Source organism: Cannabis sativa, chromosome 6 (assembly GCF_029168945.1).
Source record: "Cannabis sativa cultivar Pink pepper isolate KNU-18-1 chromosome 6, ASM2916894v1, whole genome shotgun sequence".
In the NCBI taxonomy this organism is placed as follows: domain Eukaryota; kingdom Viridiplantae; phylum Streptophyta; class Magnoliopsida; order Rosales; family Cannabaceae; genus Cannabis; species Cannabis sativa.
This window is the reverse complement of record NC_083606.1, coordinates 74,419,260-74,440,530: the sequence shown is the minus strand read 5'-3', so window position 1 is coordinate 74,440,530 and position 21,271 is coordinate 74,419,260. Positions and strand designations below refer to the sequence as shown.

General features: G+C 29.5%; 2 protein-coding genes across 3 annotated transcripts; both read right to left on the bottom strand.

Annotated features, from left to right (window-relative positions):
• Positions 1-1,450: 1,450 nt before the first annotated feature.
• On the bottom strand, positions 1,451-5,632 carry LOC115725203 (YTH domain-containing protein ECT4). 2 transcript variants are annotated; one of them, XM_030654641.2, is made up of 10 exons: positions 5,346-5,632; positions 4,836-4,915; positions 4,554-4,713; positions 4,374-4,447; positions 3,876-4,284; positions 3,679-3,782; positions 3,001-3,588; positions 2,693-2,905; positions 2,463-2,609; positions 1,451-2,374 (listed from the first exon to the last, which is right to left on the bottom strand). In XM_030654641.2, exons 1-10 carry the CDS (start codon positions 5,368-5,370, stop codon positions 2,117-2,119), a joined length of 2,058 nt encoding a protein of 685 aa, XP_030510501.2. In that variant the 5' UTR covers positions 5,371-5,632; the 3' UTR covers positions 1,451-2,116. The 2 variants fall into 2 exon arrangements, with proteins under 2 accessions (XP_030510501.2, XP_030510500.2); XM_030654640.2 differs by having other exon boundaries at positions 3,679-4,284; positions 5,346-5,622.
• A 4,916-nt stretch (positions 5,633-10,548) lies between these two features.
• LOC115695584 (subtilisin-like protease SBT3.18) lies at positions 10,549-19,597 on the bottom strand. Its single transcript, XM_061117826.1, has 11 exons — positions 19,353-19,597; positions 19,137-19,240; positions 18,652-18,749; positions 18,346-18,477; positions 18,238-18,282; positions 16,684-17,354; positions 15,673-15,740; positions 15,336-15,578; positions 13,359-13,473; positions 12,577-12,796; positions 10,549-11,265 (listed from the first exon to the last, which is right to left on the bottom strand). Exons 1-11 carry the CDS (start codon positions 19,518-19,520, stop codon positions 10,628-10,630), a joined length of 2,502 nt encoding a protein of 833 aa, XP_060973809.1. The 5' UTR covers positions 19,521-19,597; the 3' UTR covers positions 10,549-10,627.
• Between the last annotated feature and the right edge of the window lie 1,674 nt (positions 19,598-21,271).

Below are 21,271 nucleotides of genomic sequence, written 5' to 3'. Positions count from 1 at the left end.
GTTTTTGTAAAATTTGTACATTTTCACTCTTAAAGTTCTTATTTTTATTTTTTTTATAGTCTTTAATAATAAATAATATAAAAATAACATAAAAATAATAAAAAATTAATATAAAATTATAAAAATACAGCATAAAAATGCACTAAAAGACTATTTTATGTAAATAAAATTTTAAAATTTTAAAAATAATAAAAAGTCTATACTATTTTTATAATTTTATTATTATTTTTGTATTTTTTTTTTATTGTGGGCAAAGTTCTCTAGAATTTTAATATTTAATTTTGTGTTAATATTAATGCCCCTTAATTTTATTTTTTTTGTTTATAAATTTAAGTCCAATTAAATCTTAATATGTAAAGTTGTGTACAATGACACCAAAATTTATAAACCAATATAAGTATGTCACACATATAAAATTATATACAATAATAATTTAATTAATATTTAATGATGAGATATTTAATTAGTATCTTGAATTTTTAAGAAGAGATTTAATCAAAGAAAAAAAGAAGAGATTTAAGCATATAAATACAAATTACTCTTTCATTCATTACACATCCTCTAACACTATTACACGTACATAATGCATCTAGAAAAATAATGAACAATCCAAATCTAGAAAACCCTACTAACTTTATTAATCTTTCTACAATGACATTTTCTAACTATAGACTCATCATTTTATTTTTAATATACATTAGATATTACTATTTTTTCCTAGAAAAAAAAGGATTAAGTGGTCCATATCTTGTCCCCACTGCTTCGATTTTAAGATAATTACACGGACCACGTGCTCCCCATTGCTTGGATCTTAAGGCAATTTGGGAGACCACGGGCTCCCCACCGCTTCAGTCTTAAAATAATTTCGAAGACTAAATGCTAGCTATAAGAGCATCATACTTCATCATGCTTTAATTAAATCATAGATACTTACGCTTCATGAGAGTTCCTATCCTAAAGATAACCCACCACAACCCAAGTTAACCTTCAAAGATCAAATACAATCTCTCACAATTAAAGAGTTAAGTAAAAGTCGAACCCTTAACAAAAAGAAATCAATAAAAGTTTCCCTACCACTACACCATATTAGATATTACTTGATTCAAGAAATATCAACATAACACTTGTGTAAGTTTCTACCATTTTTATTTTATCTCCTCAATTTTTTCATTTTTGTATTTCTTTGGAAGCACTTTCCTCAACTTCGTAAACATTAGCAATAATGCTTAAATGGACATTGTTAATTCATACCAATTTAATTTATTAAATACTTATTATTTATATACAATTAGAGGTGTAAAATAAATATTAATAAAGGGAAAACGCTTGTTTAAGGAAAGACAAGTCTATCAAACACATTAACATATTCATACATTTCCTTCTTTCCATTCATTATACCTATGAAAATTCAAATTAAGCAAAAATAAAAAGCACAACAAAAAAACAGAAATTCATAAAAATATTTATAGATATATAAGCTGCTTTTGACTATTATAATATTAATTAATATTGTAATTATATATTTCCCACCTTGATTTTTTCTAGTTCTCTCTCTTTCTCTTTCTTACAAGACAAGAAAATCAAAAGCTGACCTCTGCAAAGATTTACAAGACTGGGAAAATATAAGCCAACCAAAAAAAAAAAATAAACCCATAAAAAAAAGACAAGAAATTATCTCATAATAATAAAACCCAACTAAAAAAAAGAAAAACCAGAAAACCCTAACACCCCCCAAAAACCCTAGCAATCTCAAAACCTTGTTAGGTGATTCTAAACCCCACTGTAGTAGCAAAATATTAAAAAAGAAAAAAAAAACTCCAAATTCTACATGAGACACCTCTCACCAACATTGCCCTAGATTGAATCTTCTTCTTCATATTCTTCTTCCTCTCTCAATGAATTATTGACTCTCTCTCCATAAGCAGGACCGAAAGCTTTCGGATTTTGATTCTAATGGCAGTCCCAGAAATACCCAGAATTTACTTTTGCCAGAAAGTTTGCCCTTTTAAGTATATTCAGCAGCAAGCAAACACCTTTCTGATTTTTTTTTATCTTTTTTTTGGTAACAAAACTATTCAATGGAGAGCGAGGACCGCCATCTTGCATTTCGCAGAGATTAGCAACCATTAGCAACCCCGTTTGCAACATTTCTCTTGTCAGCCACAACTACTGGCTTAGCACCCTTTGGGGCATCCATGGTTGTGGTAGCAGATCCATTCTCGGAAACCTTAACACTGTTGCCAGCTTGAGCTGCTGTGGTGGTTGGCAAAGCATCCTTAGTGACCTCTGATGAAACAACCTCAGACGGTTTTGGGTTCAACTCTCCATTTGCCACTACTTCCTTCTTCTCATCGACCGGCTTTCCTTCCCACACCTGTTTTCATTATGCAAATTTGATTAACACAAGCAATTGAAAAAAAGTACAAACATGATGTTCATAGGCAACAAAACAATTTAGTTACCTGTTTCTGAAATTGCTGTTGCTTAGCTTTCTTCTCCTGAATAGTCTTCTGGCGAGTCTCGTAAAAGCCAAAATCGTCAAGGATACAAGTCTTGCTCGAGTGCTCCTTGAATATCTTGATCAATTTAAGCCCTGGCTCCAGCTTGACCTAAACAAATCCGCGACAGTTAGGTAAAATTTCCCAAAAGACAAAAAAGTAATAACAGAAGACATGGCTTCGGGTGTAAATACCTCTTGAGTGTCCCTGCTGTTTGTCACGGGTTTGTTCTCGTTGTTGTCGAGGGTAATGTGCTTCAACAAACTGTTAGGTACGTCTTTAACGATGTGCCACTTGACTGGGAAGCAGCCGTTCCATTTGTCTTGTTGCCAATACTCGAGGTTCTTGTTGAAATCAACTGGTCCTGTCATCTCAGCTAAACCAACAAATTGCCCGCTAGTATTGACCTATAAAAAGTTCAGAGAAAAAAAGTTAATTAGACAGAAAAACTTAGTAAAATTGAGAAACCGCACAAATAAGCATACGGATCGAATTTGCTCACCGAGAAAAAGAGGAATACAGGGCAGCTGCCAGGCTTCTCCTGAGCCTCCATGTATGCAGCATGAAGCTTCTTGTTACCATTAGGAGTACTTGCCCAAACACTATACTTGATACTCTTGTGAACATCATCCTCACTGTAAGACTTTATAATGAAACACTTGGCATCAGCATATTCCTCTGAGAAATCTGCCTTGTTGTATTGTTCACGGTCAGGAACACCAACAGTCTTGTCCTTCTCCTTGTCATTAGTAACTGTTGTTGGCAAGTTTTGACCCTTAACTGCAAGAGTAGGGGGTGCAGCAAACTCCTTTTGGTTCTTGGAACCCTTGGCTCTAGGCCCTCTGTTCAATTCATTTAAGCCGTCCATGTTCTCGTTACCATATCCATAGTAACCACCATTTCGCCCCCTTGGCTTGTACTTTCCATCAACAGCTAACCATGTTCGTTGGTTTGGTCGTGAATCGTATCCATATCCAAATCCCATGCCAGATCTAATGGCGTTGCTATACTGACCGTATAGCTTGTTTGGATAAAGTCTGTTAATGTACCCCGGACTCATAGCAGACAACGGTCTAGGGTGATGCACTCCCTGAAAAACAAATGATACATAATTAAACATCAACACTGAAACAAAGATACTAAAAATATTTAATGAATATTATAAATCGAGCAACCATACCATGAACTGTGAATTCGGGCGATAATTTTGATTCCTTGATGGATTGTTGCCATTTGATATTGATGAAGTTATAGTTGAGCTTGTCACCGGCCTCGGCTGCCAATCTGAAAAAAGTGGTGCATCTAAACATGGAATTCCAGAACGTAAACCATCAAAACCAAATCTCGGATCCTGATAACCAGGAGTAGAAACACGACCTGGCAAAGGACCCCTTCCGTACGAACCATTCGAGTTAAAAGATGAGTTCTGGTACGATGCTGGTTTAAGAGGAGCCGCCGAACCATTATTATTATTCCCCTTCATGTTGTTGGCAGTGTTTACAATGCCATTAGCATTTCCATTAGCTGTTTCAACAGGCAGAGGCTTCTGATCAGCAGCTACTGAAGTAGAAACCTCGCTTTGTGAAACTGCAGGATTAGGTGTAAATGGCGCACTATTTGGAGTAAGCGGCTGGAAATAAGGCGGGTACTGGTAGTGCTGTGGTCCATACAGCTGACCATCATTTCCCATGGTGGGAACTGGTGATGCAGCTGGTGAATATGGACCATAAGGCGCATACCCGTAACCGTGATGATACAACAAAGACCCATTATCCCCATAAACTCCCTAATAAAAAACACAAATACAAACAATTAGCTAGTGAATTATTATATTCTAGATTTAACAAAATAGAATCAACATAGAAAACCACTCACAGTGTTCATATCCACTCCATCTGGATTCACATATCTCGAGTAGTCATCCCAATCATTACTGGTACCATCATAGGCTGCAAGAGACAACAAACACAAAGGTTCATAACTTCAAACAATAAACATATTAAAACACAAAAGGAACAAATCACAATCAAAATCAAGGTAAGCAATCAAACTTACCTCCTCCAAAGTAGTAAGAAGGATAAGCAGCATTTGGGACATAGCACATTGAAGGATCCATGAAATCCGGTAGAACTGGAGTCATTGACCGCTCTGCTGATGGGATCTGACCATTAGGAGCATTGCCAGAGTCAACTGAACCAAACTGGTTAGCAGTTGGCTGCCATAGTCAAATTAACAATCCCACAATTGTCAGCAAAAACCAAATTCAAAAACAAAGCGGGAACACAAAACAAGAGAGAATTACAAGAGCTATAATACTGAGACAAATAGTAATTATACCTTCTTGGTTGGCTCAGGAATATCCAAAGCTTTGGTTTGAGTATCTAATGTCAACTTCTGAAGCAAATCAGTAGCTGTTTCTATTGACAGAATAAAGTAAAGGAAAAAAAAAACATACACAATCCTCTATAATTTCAAATCCAATTCAATTAAGATCATAAAAAACTCTATCTTAAACAGCACAACTACAGATACAGATACAAGTAAGCTCCATACATATACGAATTAACAGCCAATTCAAAACATACGAATTACCCAAACAAAACAGCTCTCAAAACACAAACTCCATACATATACATATACAGATACAAAACTACAGAGCACAGTAACTTTGAGCTTTAAACCTAAAACATCATTTCAAAACCACTTCAACGAACAAAAAAGAAAAACTTTACACCGATCTACACACTACAAAACAGAACAAAGCATTCACAGATCGAAAGAGACCCAGATAACAAAACACGAAAAAAAACAAAACCCATAAGTAAAAAACCAGACTTTTAAGGATACGATCCGCAGGTGAAACGGTAGCCATGACCAGATTTAAAGATCCCTTTATCTTTTTAATAAATCTTCACTCTTCTTCAATAATAAACCCTAAAACAACACACAAACAGAGAATTGGATAATTGGGGTTTTAGGAAACCCTAAGAGAAAGATTTCGCTAGTGAGAGAAAGAGATGAGAAGAGAGAGAGAGAGAGTAGAGTGATGGAGCAACAACGGGTCTCACAGCCGCCAAGGGTTTGGGTTTTTGGAAAGAAAGGGTTTTGATGATCCAAAAGCGGTGATTCAAATAGCACCACCTCTCCCCTTAATACAAACCTCTGATAATCTTACCTTACTGTCACTTTTGATGACATCATTGCTCTTTTTTAATTGGTCCACGTCTGCACTCCACCACGTGTCGATTTCGTCTTTAACTTTGCTTCTTTTCTTATTGGCTGTTTATATCACCCGCGGGTGAGGAAAGTCTCCTCATTTTCGCTATTACTACAAATTGAAAAATCTGACTAGTTGTACCTTTGTGGAAGAGAATGGAAACCCTAATGTATGTGTCCCCATCGTTTGGATGGAATTACGATTTTACCCCTGGTGTTTGTTTTTTATTTTTTTTAAATTAGCTTTATCAATAAAAGAAATGGTAAATAATATTGGGTAATGCGCTCTTTATCTGTTTCGACATTTGGAAGAATTTTTTAATTCAATTTTGATATTCTACAAAATTTTGAAAAATTTAAAATAATTTATAATATAGAAAGCAGTGTTCAAACAGTCTGTTTCACACACGTATAAAATAAAATAGTACTCGTGCGTGTAACACATTGTTTAAATCATGTTTTCGGCACATTGGATTTTCTAAAATTTTACAGGATGTCTTAAATAACTATAACGTACATCACCATAAGAAAAAAATTTGACTAAAAAATTATTTCGGATACCAAAATAGATAAGGGTGCATCGGTGCATCATTTTAAGGGGGTGCATTGAAAAATTTTCTAATACTATTATAGACTATGTCTTTTATAAAAGTTACTGATTGGACCTTTGGTTTTGTTATATGATAAATTATACTTTGCATTTTTCAAAATGGTATAAAATAAAAGTTAATAATAACTTAATCTAAAGTTGTTATGATAAAATTGGATTCATTTTTTTTTGTATCTTTTCGTGCTATAAATTGTTTTTAAGTTGGTTATATTAAAAAATATATATCAATATTTGAGCTCAAGTTATTATTTTGTATCATTTTGAAAAATACAAGGTTTAATTTGTAATTTTACAAAACAGAAAGTTCAATCAGTAATTTTACAAAATACATGATCCAAAATAGTATTAACCCTAAAAGAAAACTAGACCTCACGATCTTTCCAGATAATATCTACTGAAATAGTTGACACATTAACCATACCGGTTAAGTTCTGAGCATAAACTCATTTAGTCATTATAGACCGCAAAATTATAAATTTGTTTTTAAAAAAAAAAATTACAACTCAAAAAATAATTAGAGAATCTATTACAATGCAACCTATATTTATCAATATTTTAGACGGAACAAATCACGTTTAGAGTTTTGATAATTTTCTCGGAGTTGCTCTCAATTAACACAATGGTATTTCTAATTACTAGGGTGTTTTTTTGTTGTGTTGTATGTTTTTTATTTTTGGGTAGGGGTATTTTGGGGATTGTGCTATTGTGAAGAAAGATTAGTCTTTTCCTTTTGGAGTAAGGAAAAGGAAAAAATAAATAAATATTTTTTGAAAAGAAAATTCCAATGGAAAATAACGAGTTGGCCGTGTGTAGACCGAGTGATAATATTTATTTATTTAAAATTATTCAATTTTTAATATATTATTAATTATTTATTATTTTTACTTTTGAAAGGGATTATTACTATGCTCGTAAGTATATGATAATGAGAAAGAAAATAAAGGAAATAAACAAATTTATGGAAGATAAAGAAAATTGCTTATAATGTGTAAAGTGTGTAATTTATAAAATGAAAACTAACACATTTTTTTTTTTCATTTATCTTGTGTAATAGTAAATAGGGTTGTACATCGGTCGGTTTGATGTTGCAAAATTTTAAGTGCAGTCCACTTAATTTTTAGAAAAAAAAAAAAGAACTCAACCGACTGTTTGGTCAGATTTACCAAACTAACGATTTGGTCGAACTAATCCGTCCAAACCGACTTAAATTTTTTTTAGTTTCAAAATAAATAAAATTTCAACATATAAAATATTAGAGAAAGAATTTGAGAGATCATATCATTGAATTTTTTTATCCTTATATTATGTATTATTATTTATGTTATAATAAAAGTTAAAATTAAGAAGTACAAAATTAAAAAGAAAATACTAGTCGGGTTAAATCAGTTTTATTGGGCGGGTTGTACTTATTTTCAATCCACCCAATTAACAGATTGGGTGGTTTATCATTTGGTCAAATTTTTTCTGTTTGTATTTTTTATCGATTTTTTTAGTTTGGTTTGGGAGGATTATTTTAGTTGGGCGGTTTACGGAAATTTCTGTACACCTAATAGTAAATAAGATAAGAGTAATTTGTGGCGTAAATACTTAAGTTTAATTCTCAGTTGCAAAAAATTTACAAAAATTACTCATTTTTTGTTGTAAGGGTTGAAGTACCATACGAAGATCCTCATATGGAAATAACAAAATTTCTCCATATGTATAATATAACATTAGTTTTAGGCTATCTTCAATGGACAGTGTAAATTTTGTGCTAAATTTATTTATTGTGCTATACTATTTAGTACAAATTATTTTAAAAAAGTGAACAAAATAATCTACTTTTTTTTTTATTATTATTATTATTAAAAGTAGATAAGAAATTTTAAATAAATTAATAAAGTTTAAATTAGTGTAAACGTGATTATTTATTGATAAAATAGTAAATAAAAAAAATATAATTTTAATTCGTATAATTTTGGCTTATGCAATATTTGTGTTAAATTTGACATAACTTTAAGTATGTGTTAAATTTGACACATATTTCGCATATTGTTAGAGCTTAATATTATCGAAAAGTGCTAAAAAAAATAATAATAATTAAAATAGCATTATACTAATTATATAACATACCATTAAATATGCTCTTATGTGACGTTTGGTTGGGAATAATGAAAACATACGAATGAGAATGAGAATTAGAATAGAATAAAATTTTAAATGTATAAAAAAATTATTAAATTTTTTCTCATCATGCATTGAAATGGTCTTTCCTTCCATTTTAAAATAGAATTGTCATTCCACCAAAATAGTGGGAAGGCCATTCTAACACACTTTAATATGCTACCAAATAAAGGAATTGAATGGATATTGTTTCATTTCCATTCTATTTCATTACATCCAATCAACGCCAACGTAATTTTTTTTTTTTTTGAGTGTAGTTCTTTAGTGTAATTAGGTGTTATGATAACCTTTACTTAGTCCAAATGTTTATTCCTCATAAACACCAATTTTTTTTATATAATATAATGAATAATGCCATGGTTATCATAGATAGCTTAATATCATACCTAAATCTATACGAACTAATAATAAAATTGCTTATAAATTTTCATTAAGTTTAAGATACTATTTTTAAATATTGTTTATTGACTTAATATGACAATGCTATAAAATACACTATTATTTTCAATTTATTTAAAGCTGTTAGATTATATCCTAATCGTACTTTTAGTTTGGAGTCTGTTCTAATTGAATTGCTACCGTATTTGGTAACGGATGTGAGGGTTTAATATTTTCAATATTGATGAAATTTCCATTAAAAAAATAATAAAATAATAATTTCTGAGATGAATAGTAGAACTAGAAGTAATCATATTTTCCTAAAATAACACAGTTTTCTAAGCCCAAGCCCAAGCACAAAAGCCCAAACTATTGGTGTATGGGCTTATACATACCTACAAGTAAATTACAAAATGCCACACTAAATTTTATTTATTTTATTTTTTATCAATCAAGTTAAACATATACGTGGTAATTAATGCTATTTTTTATTTATTTAAGAATAATAGAATTGAAATTTATTTTTTTGTTCAATTGAGATAGTTAATTAGTTATGTGGAAAGCACTAATTAGTGGTATGAAATGCATCATATAAGATTGGAAAGGTAATAGAAATGAATCATCATCAACGTGGAAAAACACAACTTCATACCTTTTATTACCCTTTCACTTTCACTTTTCATCTTTATAAAGCTGCAATCCAATCTCTCTTTTACAAATTACATATATATTATACATAATTTTTAACATTCTTATTGAGTATAAATGGTGCTCAATATTTTCTTAAAGTGGCGTTCTATAATTGATAAACGATATTCTTTAAAAGTTATTTTCTTAAGTTATACAAGACCCGATATTTAATTACGCAAATAGTGCAGTATGACACCGAAGAGGGTGTTGGGCACCAGTAGTACGTATCTTTTAGCAATTCTCTATAATTTTGGATAAGTCTATATTGCAGCCCTTAAATGAGTATCTTGATAGACCCCCTATTTATTTCAGCATACAGGAGAATTTTTTAGTCTAATTTTTTTCATAAATATGTACCTTATAGTTATTTAGGACCACTTGTAAATTTTTAAAAAATTTCGATAGTAAATAATTGTTTAAATTTTATTTTTGATACTGTAAATATTTAGAAGTTTTTACAAATTTACTAATAATCTTAAATAAATAAAACATATGTCATCATGAAAAAAAAAATCAAACTAAAAAATTCATCAAGATAACAAAACAAAAAAAAACTACCAAAACAACCTTTGAGGGTTGACTACAAAAATTTCTAATAATTTCTATATATTATATGACTCTTAATTCATCATGAAAACCAGTTCAAGTATCTTTTTTCCCCCACAAAATATATGCCAAACCAAATTAGTATTAATTGCAACAATTTTTTTTTAAATTATTTTTTCTTAAAATAATATATATTATTGGATGTAGTTAAGTAAAGTCAAAAATGTGCCTCTAATTTAGTCACTTTTTCTTTTATTTACTTTAATTATAAAGTGGATATAGAGTATGTTAGATTCCTAAAATTTTGATAAATTTTAATATATTACACATGTGAATTTTCTTTATTATTAAGTAAAATACATATAATTTTTTAATGACCAACAGAATAATAATAAGGGACATAAGAAAATATACTCAAGTGTCATTAAATATAATGACATTATTATATAAAAGGTTAACAATAATCATGTCCCTTATATCTAATATTACAAACATTAAATTCAAAGACAAGCAAAAAAGAAAAACCCTAGCTAGTAATAAAGCCACTTAGTTGATAATCATTATGAGCAATACCATCATCAAGACTTGTAATTGTGTTTACACAAACAACCAAAGGACTTCTAACCCTATGAACACCATCCGACCAAACTATTTCTCCAAAATCATACATTCCTCGAGACTTTTTTGTCGGTACAAGAGTGACATAGTAAGTAATTTCTTCCCTAAACCATGAGAAAACCAAAACCCTAGGCCACACCACCACCTCTACTCCATGTGGCTCGACAACACTACTAAAATACATAGCAAACTTGCTCAGACCAACATTGCGGACTGTCCTTGAGATTGTGACTCTCGAGTGGAGATTTGAGACTGTGATCGAAGGATAATTTATGTTAGCTTTGGATTTTATGACTTGTGAGCAAGTTAATGTAGTTGTATCATCATCGCAAGAGGGATGAATCAAGGCATTGATTTGTTGTTGGTTGTAGCCAAGGTTGCAAAGGTATAAAACGTAGTCAATAGTTTTCATGTCATAGACTAAGCCCGGATCCATGGCTTTCACGGGGTCTACATGGCCAGCACCAACATCGAAGGGATCAGAAACTTTCATTGATTCATCGTTTACTATGTTGTATCCCTCGGTGATTTGATCCTTTATATACGCTAAACATTAATAACAAAAAATAATGTTAGTAATTAATAAAAATAACATATTAAATTTTAGAGGTAAAATAAAAAAAGCCACCAAATTACCCGCTCAAAATATTAGTCGGGTTACTATGTATGTTGGTAAATGCCAACATGAAGTAGTATTGGTGTCGTTTTATTATAGAGTAATTTATTGTAATATGCTTACATAATTCAAGAATAACATTATATTGATTTTGTTGCTCAACATAATTCTACATGAACATTGTTATTTAATACTTCAAGGTATTTAATATTACTAGTGGGAGACACACATGCTCCGCACGTGTATCAAATTAAATGTAAATTTATATATAAATTTTAATAATTTTAAAGATTTATAAGTCTGGTTTTTTTTATAATAAATAAAATACACTTGTATAAGCAAATGTGTATTTTTTTTAGAGTAAATACCATTTTAAACCCTATGTTTTGTAAAAGTTATTAATTACTCTCTGTTTTGTTAAATGATAAAATAGACCCTCTATCTTCTAAAATTGTACAAATAAGATCATGAACTGATTTTTTATCAAAATAAATCTTAATATTAATCTGATCTATAGAAGTTATGAAAAAACTGGTTACATTTTTTGTATCCATTCGTGTTAGAAATTGTCTTAAAGTTAGTTATATTAAAAAAAATAAAATTGTTAAAAATTGAGCTTAGGGTCCTATTTTTATCATTTTGGAAAATATAGGGTCCATTTTGTCATTTAACAAAATAAAGGGTCCAATAGTTAATTTTTGTAAAATACGAGGTCCAAAATAATATTTACCCGTTTTTTTTTTAATTGTCTTTTTTATTAAATAAAATAATAAATAAATTATTTCTAGGATTGAAGTAAATTTTTAATTTAAAAACAAAAAATGTATTTTAAAAATATAATTTAAGTTACAAAGAAAAATTATTATAGAAGATTATAAAAAAAATGAAAGGATTAATAAAAAATGTTAATAGGAGGGAAAGATTAAGATTCACTTAAATAATTGTGTATATTTGGTTGTTATTAGGAAAATTATTTATTTATTTATTTTGTGGTTATCAAAATAATGATTTTTTTCTTTTCTTGTAATTTAATATCTAGTAAAGGCTAATTGTGTAATTTACTTAGTGGAAAGCCCAAAATTATTCTCATTTTTATAGAGGTTATAGAAATGTTCTATAAGTAATTAGCAATGTGACATAAATAATAATATACTATCTCTTATCGTATTTGACACCTTAAGATACTCGTGTCCCTTAGCATATCTTTCTTTGTTATATGTATAGATATAGGCATAATATACCTGTAGTCATGATAGCAGACTTAATAACAGCAGGAGACCAACATGGATGAGCAGACTTAAGAAGAGCAACAATGCCTGAGATGTGAGGACATGACATGGATGTTCCAGACATGATATTCCAACTTACTGGGGTTTTGTATGCACTCGAAGGTATAATCGTTGGAGGTGTCTTTCTAGGCCAAGCTGATAGTATATTCACACCGGGTGCAGTTATATCTGGCTACATAACATAATAATCTCAATAAGTCATCATATGTATGGAAAGTGTAAGTTGATTATTGAGTAAATATTATTTTCAAATCTTTATTTTGTAAAAGTTGTATATTGAATTTTTTAAATAGTATAAAGTAATATCTTGAATTTAATTTTCATGAAAATAATAATAATATTTTAACATGGATGTGTTATGATAAGGTTAGTTATATTTTTTTACATTTGTTGGAAATTAACTTCAAATTGGGTATATTAGAGCAAAATCAACAAAAAAATTAGCATGATTTTTAATTTAATAAAATAAAAAGTCTAATCAGTAATTTTTGCAAAACATACGATTTAAAATGATATTTACACTTAATTGTTCATAATTTTTTGACCATGGTGTGGAGGTGTGTTAGGTTGATTAATTAGTTGTTATATTATAATTATTATTATCACTTATTTTTCTTTAAGTAAGTTATTACATGATAGAAGTTATTATATCCAATCCAATACTAAATCAATATTATTGGGTGAAATTCTACCATGATTAATATCTCATATTTTGTATGTATATATGAATTTACCTTGAGAATATTAGGTGTAATTGAACTTGGCCCTCTTGAAGAGAAGAATGCAACTTTGGGTGCTAATGACTTGCCAATAATTGTTTTAGTTGCTACTATTTCCAACCTAGGAAGCCTGCATATGTATGCAAATTTATAAAGTAAACTATACATATCACAAAATTAAACCAAGTAAGGTCCAACACCATCCAAGAGTATTATATTATTTTTTGTGTAATTTACTATCCTCTTCATTATATTTTTAATTTAATAATTATTATAAAAAATTACTAATTATTTATAATAAGATGTCACTTTATAGTATTTTATAAATTTTAGTACCTCATAGCAATGTGTTCGTTATTAATGAGAATTTCTAAAGAAATATCAATAGCGTCCAAGACTATTTGAGATGTCATACTGCTAATAGTACAAATTAATTTGGAGTCCCATATATTTAATTTTAAAAAACAACTAATTATTATGAAAATCATTAACTATTTGTAAGGTACTACATGATAGTATTGGACACCTCTAATAAATAATTGATGTGAAATGCTAAAGAATACCAAAGGTTTTCTCGTCACCATTTCAAGTTGTTATACTGCCATTAATAGAGTAATTAATTACTGTGTCGAATATATTTTAACTTAATAATTATTATAAAAATCTCCGACTATTTGTAAAGTGTCACCTTATGATGGTTAGGCCTTAGAAAAAAATAATTATTCAGCTTTTGTTCTTAGTATATATGTGGTGTTTTTGAAAATTACCAATTTTTTAGGTATTTTTCAAAGGACGATGGGCTTAGATAAAAGCTTGACCTACTTAAACCCAAGGTCTACCCTAACACTACTAATATCCAATTACAAGATAATTTTTATTAGGGGTTTATTGAAAAATACATGTTTTATTTATCAATTAACTAAATTTACCTCTAATTTTATATTTAACTGAAATATACCTCTTTTTTATATGTATTGTACTCAAAATACCCTAACATAAGGGAGTCACATGGAGAGTATATTAAGGTGATAGGGGTAAAATCGGTAAAGTATTTAAAAAAAGGTAAAAATAATAAACTTTAAAAAAGAAGACAATATAAAAAAGGTATAGAGTCTAATTTTCTCTTTTTATTATACGTATAGTATTAAAAATTCCCCCTTACCTTTTATTATTTCCCACATTCTATTCAACCAAACAATGAATTGTTTCTCTCGTTCCATCTCTTTTCCTCTACACTTATTGAGCTTTCGTTCTAAGTAGGGGTGTTCATCAAACTGCTTAAATTATTACTTAAATTGCTCGCACTGCAAAAAAAATACGATTTAAAATTCTTTGCGGTGCGGTCGCAGTTTGAATTTTTTCTAAACTGCGCTGTGCAGTGCGGTTTGCGATTTTGAATTGTTAATATGCGGTTCAAACCGCACCGTACCGCACATTATAAAAATACCAATTTTTATATTTATTTAGGTCTAATTTGTGAATGTCCAACCCAAAGTCTACTTAGTATTGTATTATTGAAACTTATTTTTTTTTCATATTTATTTTCAAGCATTACGATATTTTTGATAAATATTGCTCAAGCTTTGTTGTATTTGTGATAGTTTAATTATTGGTGATAGTCCAAACCGCAAAAACCGCACTGCACCGCACCATTTTTTGCGGTGCAGTTTCTGCAGTTTTTTAGTTTCGCAGTGCGGGTGCGGTTTGAGAGAAATTAAAAAAACCGCATGCACGGGTTGGTTTGAAAAAATTAGTCAAAAACCGCACCACTCGCACCGCGAACACCCTTAACTCTAAGTATATGTGGTATTTGGAGAGTTATACCGAAATTATTTCTTTTGAGAATCCTGGACTGGGTGGATCTTAAATGCAGCTTGACCCGCCTTAACTCAAGACCGTTCCTAACATCTCTAGTATTAGTATCTAATAATAATACTCAATTATTGTAACAATTAATTTGTTATTTTTTTTTATCATGGTTAAAATAATTACCTCATGAAAAGGGCAAGATGGTGTTTAAGTTTGGTTCCTTGAAGAATGTCAAGATAAAGAGTTGGGAAAAAATCAGGGCCAGAAAGTGTTGTGAATGGTTGAACAAATATCAAAGCTGAGGCATTGATTCCCAAAGCAGCTTCTTGTGCTTCTTCCAATTCCACTGGACCAACTCTTGAAAAGCACAACACTACTCTTCCATTACCTGATTTTGTATTCTTCCTATAATCCAACTTGCAAACCCTAATATTTACCCCAAAAAAATATAAAGAACATTAAAAAGAAAATATATCTATGAATGAAGAGAGAATATTGTTGTTGTGATCATCATTAGTACCCATTTGTAAAATATGTAATTGGATCAACTAGCTTTGCTGTAATTGGCTCTGTGATAAAGCTTTCTCCCTGTAATAAATTAAATTGAGTGTAAATTTAAGAGAAAATTACATATACATTAATATATTTTTACGGTATTTTATAAAAATATTAGAAAATAATTATAAAAAATCAAATAAAAAATAACATCAAAATAATAATAAAATAACACACAAATAACAAAAAATTAACAATAAAATAATAAGAGTATAACATAAAAATACATAAAAAAAAAAATTGTATTTTAGGTAAATAAAATAAAAATATTTAAAATTTCGTATAATTGTATTTTTGTAATTTTTTTTAAATAATCACAATTTAATAGTAGTACTAATTATAAGATGGTTAGTTGGTGTATAATATAATGATGAAAAAGAACCATAAAAAAAAAAAAAAAAAAAAAAAAAAGGCAAATGATATTTGGTATAAGAAAATGCTAAATTATAATCATCTCATCATTATATATATGAGTATCATATGCAATGTAGTGTAATAAAACTATGTGGATGTTGGGACTTGTCATATTCTTAATTTGTTACTCCCAAAGTAACATAATTCTTAAAATTGATAAATTCAATCATTATAAATCATTATACATGATCCATATATAAATAAAATCAACATTGTAAGTGCCATTTAATATTTTTTAAAAAGTGTGTCATAATAATAATAATAATAATAATAATAATAATAATAATAATAATAATATAATTAAAACTATTAATTTTTCCATTTTTCAATATTTTTATTCTTAATGCATGAAAACATTATAATTATGAGAGAGTACTACATATATTATATATAGTGGTAAGTATATAACAAAATTGATAGTAGGACACTATATGAAATATTTGTAGATATAAAAGAAATGCTAAATTATATAAATGAATACATATTTAATACTCCATTACAAATGCTCTTAACACTTAATAATGAAAGTATATGCATAGAAAAAAATTATATTGTTACATACCGTAACAGAAAAGTTGCCTTGCACAATCACATTGGTTGAAAACATTCGATCGACTGAAGAAGCAGCAACACAAAGAGACCATGGCTCGACGTTGGTGACAAGGCCTGGATTCGGTCCATCATTTCCACCAGCAAAAACAACACTAACTCCAAGTTGCATGGCATGGAATGAGCCAATGGAATTACTTGATTCAAATAGCTCAGGCAACGGCGGAGATGCCCCAATTGAGGCTGAGATCACGTGCACACCATCATGCAAAGCGTCATCGAAGGCTGCCAAAACGTCAGCCTCAGTGCATTGTCCAACATAGTCCTTTCCCCAACATGCCTTGTAGATAGCCAAACGTGCCCTAGGGGCACCACCTCTTGCTGTGCCTAAACCTAACCCTAACAAACTTGCTTCTTCAACTATGGACCCCACAGCGATGGATGCTGTGTGGGTCCCGTGTCCAAGAAAATCTCTGGCTGAGCGGTACTCAGGGTTTCCACTCTTGTTTAAAGAGCCATAGGTATTTTCAAAGCCTTGGAGATAGTAACGAGCTCCGATAAGCTTATTGTTACATGCTTTTTCTGGATTAAACTGATCTCCTTTAACGCATTTTCCTTTCCATGTTGAAGGGATTGGATTCATTCCAGTCTCTTCTTGGAAACTTTTAGATTCTGGCCATACACCTATGTCTCAGAACAATTGCTAAAGGGGTTAGAGTATAATATGCAATAGTAATTATCAGGGCCGACCCTGAGTAATAATGGGCCCAAATTTTTTTTTTAGTGTGGAGTATTATTGGATCTCTTTCTATAAAATTTATCAAAAATATTATTTTTTTCAATGTAAAAAAGTAAATTATATAAAAAATTTGGACCCTGAGTTTGAGTGGACCCTAGCTAGGCACGGGCCTAACCCGCCTTAGCCTAGGACCGAGCCTAGTAACTATATGGTGTTCACATTTTCATATTTAAATTGTTTGGTTACAAATACCTTTAATAATTTATAATGTATGAGTGATATTATTATTTGACTGAAAAACACTTAAAACAATAAGAAAAGTGATTACTTCACAAATAAAAAATAACAAGAAAACATATATTTTTTTTTTTTTTACAAATTTATATTTTTACAAATTTTAATAAATATTTTACAAAAATATGAAGGATTATTTTTTCGTACGTTATTTTCATATTGCTATTACAAAATGCAACATGAAAACAATGTTTTTTTTTCCTGAAAAAATCTGTATAAATTAGAATTCATACAAATATATATATAAAAAAATCTTTAAAAATATATTAAAAAAAGTCCATGTACTCTGTAAATTTTCCTAAAGAAAATGAGAATTATGAGAGTAGATATTCCTACTATTTTATGTTTTTAGTACTTAAAGAAATTATAAGTCAAATAAAAAAAATTATAATTTTTCAAGTATCAAAAATAATTATTAAAAAATCCATATGATTTTCTTACATGTCTAATTTTTTTCATATAAACATCATTAAAAATTCTCTTACAAAATGAGATTTTAATTAGGTTATAAATTATAGTTGATAGTTACTTTACCTGAATCAATAACTCCAACAATAATATTTTCACCATAGGCAAGCTGCAAAGGAGTGATGGCTTCTTTATTATTATTATTATTATTATTATTATTATTATTATTATTATTATTATTATTATTATTATTATTATTATTATTATTATTATTATTAGTCAAGCTAAGCCCCATAAAGTCCCAACTTCTTGTAGTTTGTAACTTTACACTCTTGCTTTTAAATACTGAAATTACTTCTTTCGTTTCTGCAAATTAAGACAATTAATAAATATTAATTACTAATTAATTAATATTATGCCTTTTCCTCATATATATCACATGCACTTATTAATTAATAATTAACAATATTAATAAAAATGGTTCTTTGTTAGTTAACACAATTAATTAGTTCTACTAATAATATTAATGAAATAACTTACTGGCCAAGGCATTTACTTGACTTGAATTGAGCATTGCTGAAAACCCAGAAAAACTATGCTTGTAACTATAGATCATGGATTTCTTAGCTTCTTCTTTTCTGATCATCAATATAAGTACACAAAACGACGATATATTATTGAATCTTCTTTCAAAAGAAAATATAGTATTTTCAAAAATTACTAGAAAAATAAGTATATTTTTAAAATGATGATGTTTTTGTTTTGGGCCTCTAGATTGGATGGGCTCTAGGCCTACGCCTTAGCCTGCCTTAGTTTAGACCTGACCCTGTAATATGTCAAAGTAAAGCAATCTAACAATAGGGAGTAAATTTTGTCTCGTATTTTTGTATTTCTATCGTCGTTAGATCATGATTAAATTGATCACCCAACATGTTAATTATATCGGAAGCTAAATAATACATTCAACCTTAATCGAAGTATATGTATGTGTGTGATAAGATTAAGATCGAGCAAGAGAGTTTGACCTTGAAAAGACCTTGGAAAGAAGATGAAGATGGCGCTTAGAAGTAATGAACTTATCAGTGTCATTATTTTTCATGTATTTTCTACCTAAGTAAACAATGTAAACCTGTGTGAAATTAAATATTAATTAATACAAAAAAGTTAATTAGGTTATACTAATTAATAATAAGAAATAAGAAGAATGAAAACTAAAAGTAATAATGAAATTAATTAATTACTTGATTAGGTTTGGTGGATGGAGTTGAGTGAATAACATGATCATGAAGAAGTGAAAATATGAAGAAGAATACTTCTAGGGACCCAAACCATGGAATTAGAGTACTTCTTCTTCTACCCATAGTTATGTGTTTTGTATGTGTTTTGAATGAATATGAAGAATAGCACATGGATTATAAATAGTGCAAAAAATTGTACCTAGTAGGCTACTACTACTACAACTATACTACTATAACTATTGTTATAAGTAACAATAATCAAAGGCTATGATCATATCATATCATATCAATTTATATGTTTTATATAGATTTGAAATTTTACACTAGAGACACTTTATCTCTATTGGTAACTAAAGACATCTTTAGATATGTAGTACCTAGAGAAATTATAACTTAAATTTTCTTATATAAATATGTACATTTTAGTTATATAGCGTATGCATTCCACCTATTTTTAGAAAATGTTGAATTACTTTACATCAATGGAATTCAAATATTTAATTATGCAAAGTGTTTTTCTTACAAATACAATTGACTATTTTAATTTATCTGTTTTTTAAAATTGTAAATTATTCAATATTTTCAGAATATATAATATCATATATATATATATAAAACAAAATTAAATTATAGCAATCAATACCTAAAATATAGATGGCTCTACTTTTTAAAACAAAATTAACACTATACAATAATAATATAGGGAATTAATGCTAAGAGATATTTTTTTTGAAAGAAAGAATTTATATTAATTTAAATCTAAGTACATAAGAGTTTTAAGTTCCATCGGAGTATTGAACTCAGAAAAATTACAACCAGAGGAGTATCGAGAGCTACGTGCAACCCAATGAACTACTCAATTTGCTGATCGTTTTACCAAAAAATAACTTAACATTAATTAAAGAGAAAAGCAAAGCTTGACAATCTTGTATGAGAAGTTTAAAGACTGAAGACACAGAGGTACTACTTCGAATTGCTTGGACAATAATAATCATATACTGTCAGTTTCTAGTGTTGCTTCTTGCCAGCCATTGATCTTTATTCAACTAAGGGCTTCTTTCACCCCTATGGCTTCGACAATCTCCACCAACGGGGCACCTGCTAAGAGATATTCTAATGTATCAAATGTTGGGTTTTATGCCCTAAATAAAACTCATTTCAATATAATCAGATTTACTTATTAATATAGATCAGAAATAACATTTAATGTTGCATGGTTCACATGATTTATTTCATGATTATATGTACATAATGTATAAATTCATCTGAAACCCTTTTCACATACTTGATCCTGTTTATTGTGCCGTCAACACATTGGAAAGTAAACATGACTATGTGAATAAAGTTTCCTAGATTTATCATACGTGTGGTTTTACCGATATGATAATCTACAACAAGAGTTTACTGCATTTGGAGAAGTGCTATGTTCTTTCCGCAGCATTCAAGCTAAAGTAAAGCTCAAAGTTGGATGCATGGAGTATGCATCGGAAGGGACCGATATTGAACTTTGACTTAGATTTATTAAACTTACCGTAATATCTATTCAAGTCAATATCGCCTAGTTGATCCTAGATCAAATGATCTTAATCCTGTTATGATTAGGCTCAATCTTGAAAGGCTATTCGTGTTCTTTGATTTGTTAGTTAAGCCTACTTTTAGGTCGTAGTGATACGTACATTTTGGGAACACTCGTAGTTCAATTGAGTGGGAGCGCTATCATAAACATGGAATCTATAGCTTCTATCTGGCGAATAGTAAGCAAAGGATGATCTCCTTCGAGCTTGACCAAACGAACATAAATGGTGGAGTACTCATTTCACATAAGCTGAAATATCATTTATACGGGGTCAAGTGTTTTAAGGAATAAATACATTGTAGGGTGTAACGGTAATTTAATCCCTTTACAAAGGTGTATCATTCAT